At 38.5% G+C, this 4,543-nt stretch overlaps 1 protein-coding gene across 4 annotated transcripts in view; it reads right to left on the bottom strand.

Annotated features, from left to right (window-relative positions):
• The window catches only part of DGKE (diacylglycerol kinase epsilon), a 26,733-nt gene that overhangs the window by 10,911 nt on the left and 11,279 nt on the right, over positions 1–4,543 (bottom strand). For all 4 annotated transcript variants that reach the window (XM_003795559.3, XM_023516633.1, XM_023516634.1 and 1 more), the window contains 4 exons: positions 3,828–3,947; positions 1,613–1,756; positions 901–1,058; positions 326–377 (listed from right to left, as the gene is read on the bottom strand). In XM_003795559.3, coding sequence (XP_003795607.1) covers positions 326–377; positions 901–1,058; positions 1,613–1,756; positions 3,828–3,947 — 474 coding nt within the window. The remainder of the gene's footprint in view (positions 1–325; positions 378–900; positions 1,059–1,612; positions 1,757–3,827; positions 3,948–4,543) is intronic.

Below are 4,543 nucleotides of genomic sequence, written 5' to 3'. Positions count from 1 at the left end.
TTTTTTTTTTTTTTTGAGACAGAGCCTCAAGCTGTTGCCCTGTGTAAAGTGCTGTGGTATCACAGCTCACAGCAACCACGAGCTCCTGGGCTCAAGCAATTCTCCTGCCTAGGCCTCCCAAGTAGCTGGGACTACAGGCGCCCACCACAAAAATGCCCAGCTATTTTTTGCTTGCAGCCGTCATTGTTGTTTGGTGGGCCTGGGCTGGATTTGAACCCGCCAGCTCAGGTGTATGTGGCTGGCGCCTTAGCCACTTGAGCCACAGGCACCGAGCCCCCATGCACGTTTGATGAATGTATTTGCAACAGAAGCACCAAAAACATACCTTGGGTTTTCTTAAGTTGTAGTATCCTTTATTTGTTATTTGAACTTTCCATCTAAAAAACAGAAGTTGAAACAAAAACACAACAAACCAATACTTTTAACCAAAACCCCCCCACAATTTGGATGTTTGGATAAATGAGGTTCTTCTATTAAAAGGACATTTGAAAAAGTAAACACATCTAAGGGAGCATGCAAACTTAGGGATAACTACTCAGCATAACTTACGGACTCTAGTTCTATATAGCAACTAAAACAGCGGTTCTCAACCTTTCTAATGCTGCGACCCTTTAATATAGTTCCTCATGTTTTGGTGACCCCCAACCATAAAATTATTTTTGTTGCTACTTCATAACTGTAATTTTGCTACTGTTATGAATCATAATGTAAATATCTGATATGGAAGACCCACAGGTTGAGAACTGCTGAACTAAAGGAAACACCAACATCTACATCTAAGCACAATACAGTCAGGTACATTTAAATTACATTTCACTCTATAGCTGTGTAAGACTTCATTTACAAACCAAGTAATATCGCCAAATGCCAAAAACAACTCTTTGGGGAAAGGTAACTTACCGATCTAATTTAATGCCATCTGCTTCCATTACATTTCTTAAGACCTGTGTGACTGGGATTTCTCCAGCATAACCTGTGCCCCAACCCAATGTATTGGACAGATCATTGCCTGTTCCCAGAGGCAAGACTGCAACTTGTGGAATGTACTTTTCTTGTCCCTACAATATGGAAGATATATTTTCTTCAGATTATTTGTAGAGTAACAATATTTTATAAAGTTTAAGGACCAAAGCAATAAAGATACAAATATAACAATTATATGTTGTTTTAAAGGTTGTGCTAATTGCTTAATCATAACATCTCCTTCTTAGCTATTTGAAATTGGCAATATTTTCTTTTTTTTTTTTTTTTTTTGAGACGGAGCCTCAAGCTATCCCCCTGGGTAGAGTGCCGTGGCATCACGCTCACAGCAACCTCCAACTCCTGGGCTCAAGCGAGTCTCCTGCCTCAGCCTCCCAAGTAGCTGGGACCACAGGCGCCCGCCACAACGCCCGGCCATTTTTTGGTTGCAGCCATCATTGTTGTTTGGCGGGCCTGGGCTGGGGATTCGAACCCGCCACCTTAGGTGTACGTGGCTGGCGGCTTAGCCGCTCGAGCCACAGGCGCCGAGCCAGCAATATTTTCTAATATTCATTTACATAATAAATATAAACCAACAATACTGTATATTTATCTTAGAAGTACTTCTATGGTAGGTCTTAAAGACTAATACCTTAATCTTCATTTCATCAACTGCGTCCAGGACCCAGCCCACAGTCCCATCCCCTCCACAAACAAGCACTCGAGCTGAATAATAGGGAAGAAGAGTACAAAGTTGGAGGGCTTTGATAGGAGGAGTTTTAGTTACATCAAAAACCTAAAAGACAAAGAAAAAATTATTCTTATGGAATACTGTCCTTCATCTGTGAGAATGACTTCCCTCTGGATGAGTAGAGATGAGGCTAATTAACAATTCTGGCTACTATGTATCTATCTTTAGCAATATGCCAGGCACTGCGGCAGACTCTATATTCACTGTGGCTCATCCCTGCACTTAGCCTACAAAGCAGAAGTTAGTCTTTCATTGTGTTGATCGGGAAACTACGGTGCAGGATGGGTAAGTCACTTGCCTGTGATTCGCCAGATAATTAAGTGCTGAAATATAATTTCAAACATATAGTTTAACCATTATATCACATGGCCAACTTCCTGTTCACCATGCTAAGTTCACCTTTAACTAGTATTTCACATTTTACATTGATTTTCAAACAAAAAATGACTAAATTAATACAAATTTTAGAAAACAATTTAGCAATATATAAATTGACATAAAAATGGAAGGACCTTTGATACTCATAATTCCATAAATAATCCTAGAAAAATATTTCAAAAGACGGAAATACCCTATGGATAAAGATATTCACTGTGGCATTATTTCTAATAGTACAATCTTGGAGACAGTATCAATTTCCAATAGGAGACTAGATAAATGAACAATGATCATCCACTCAATCCTTTTAGCCATTAAATATATAATTATGAGGACTGTGTTGCAATAGGAAAAAATATTTACACCATTAAGTAAAAACAAACAAACAAACAAAACAAACAAAAAACCCCCCAAAATATAAATTTGTATCTAGATAATTGTTACAGCATTAATATGTAACCACAAAGATAATTAAAGGAAACAAATTTAAAATACAAATGAAAACCAATGTGAGGAAATTGTTATTATTATTATTATTTTTGGTAGAGACAGAGTCTCACTTTATTGCCCTTGGTAGAGTGCCATGGTGTCACACAGCTCACAGTAACCTCCAGCTCCTGGGCTTAGGCGATTCTCTTGCCTCAGCCTCCCAAGTAGCGGGGACTACAGGCACCTGCCATAACACCTGGCTATTTTTTTGTTGCAGTTTGGCTGGGGCCAGGTTTGAACCCACTACCCTTGGTATATGGGGCTGGTGCCCTACCCACTGAGCCATAGGCGCTGCCCTCTTTTTTATTATTTTTATAATTTCCTTAAGCTGTGTTATATTAAAAGTGTAAGAAATACATATAGAAAGGAAAAAAGTTATTGCATTTCGGATTGTGGCACAATGGGGTTAGTTTTTCCAAGTAGACGTTACTCCTGTATATGCTCATGACTAGCAACTTTCCTTATTTTAAAAATTGAGTATAATTTACATATCATAAAATTCACCCATGTAAAGGAACAAGTCAATAATTTTTAGTAAGTTTACTAAGCTGTGCAACCACTCCCACAATCCAGTTTAGAACATTTTTGTTCCTTTGGTAAGATCCCTCAATGCCCATTTGCAGCCACTCACCACTCCCAGCTCTAGCCTCAGGAATCCACTATTCCATTCTCTGTCTCTATAGATTTGCTGTTTCTGGACAGGTCACATAAATGGAATCATGCAATATATGGTCCCTTGTGTCTTGTTTCTTTCACTTAGCAAGTGAAGGTACATTGTGAGGTACATTTATTGTAATATGTATGTATGGGCAGCTTGTTCCTTTTTGTCAATGAATGGTGCTGCACTGTCTGGGCACAACACATTTTGTGGCTGGGTTGTTTCCACTTTTTGACTCTTAAGAATAATGCTGCTATGAACATTTATATTCAAGTCTTTGTGAGACATATGTTTTTACTTCTCCTGGGCAGACTCCTAATGGTAGGACTGCTAGAAGATACAATAAATTCAGGTTTAAGTTTTTAAGAAACTGCCCAACTTTTGTAAAGTGGTGGCACCATTTTATATTCCCACCCCGAGGGTTCCTGTGAGTCCACGTATTTGAATGTCTTGATCTTTCTCTAATTACTATTATTTCCTATAATCAGATGATTAGTGATTTAGAGCCTTAAAAACCATAGCATTTGGGGAAAATAAAAAGCTAAAAATGAAAAAATTTAATAAAGAAGGGAAGGTTTTCTTTTTAGTTACCTGGACTGGATTCAGTAAGATCCTAAATTCTCCCAACAGCCCTTCTCCCATATTAGTTCCACTACGAGAGTTGGCCAGGATTATTAATGGGGTCCACTGCTTGCCGAGCTTGGAGGCTAGCTAAAAAAATTAACATGAGAGAGAAAGGTTTAATACCTCAGAGATGGCAAGCACATTTTCTAAGCCTTAATAATACCAACGCTGTAATTTGCTAAAATGAAAACTGTACCAAGTAAAAAGTACACAAAAAGCAATACCATTACTCTTATGCAATATAAAAATCAAAGAACTGTCAGAATGGAAGGGGACCTTAAGTTATACTTTTCCACTTGATGTGTAATTCTCTTCTACAATATTCTAGATAAGTCATCCTGCATATATTTGCACACTCACATAAGAAGGAACTCACTAATATGGCAGCTGATTACACTGCTAAGCCAAATTACTAGAAAGTTTGGACTTACATTGAGTAGAAAATGTCTTTCAATAATTCTGATTCATTATTCTAATTTATTAGCTTCCTAGAGCAACTAGAAATCATTTGTTTCTCCATAAAACAGCTGGGCTCAACCACTAGAAGCACTCTTATCTTTTCTCAGTCTTTTTTGTAGAGACAGAGTCTCACTTTATCGCTCTCGGTAGAGTGCTGTGGCGTCACACAGCTCACAGAAACCTCCAACTCCTGGGCTTAGGCGATTCTCTTGCCTCAGCCTCCT

Source organism: Otolemur garnettii, unplaced genomic scaffold (genome assembly GCF_000181295.1).
Source record: "Otolemur garnettii isolate 467f Iridium unplaced genomic scaffold, OtoGar3 scaffold00094, whole genome shotgun sequence".
In the NCBI taxonomy this organism is placed as follows: Eukaryota; Metazoa; Chordata; class Mammalia; order Primates; family Galagidae; genus Otolemur; species Otolemur garnettii.
The sequence above is the reverse complement of the archived record's forward strand: the minus strand, read 5'-3'. Positions and strand labels throughout refer to the sequence as shown.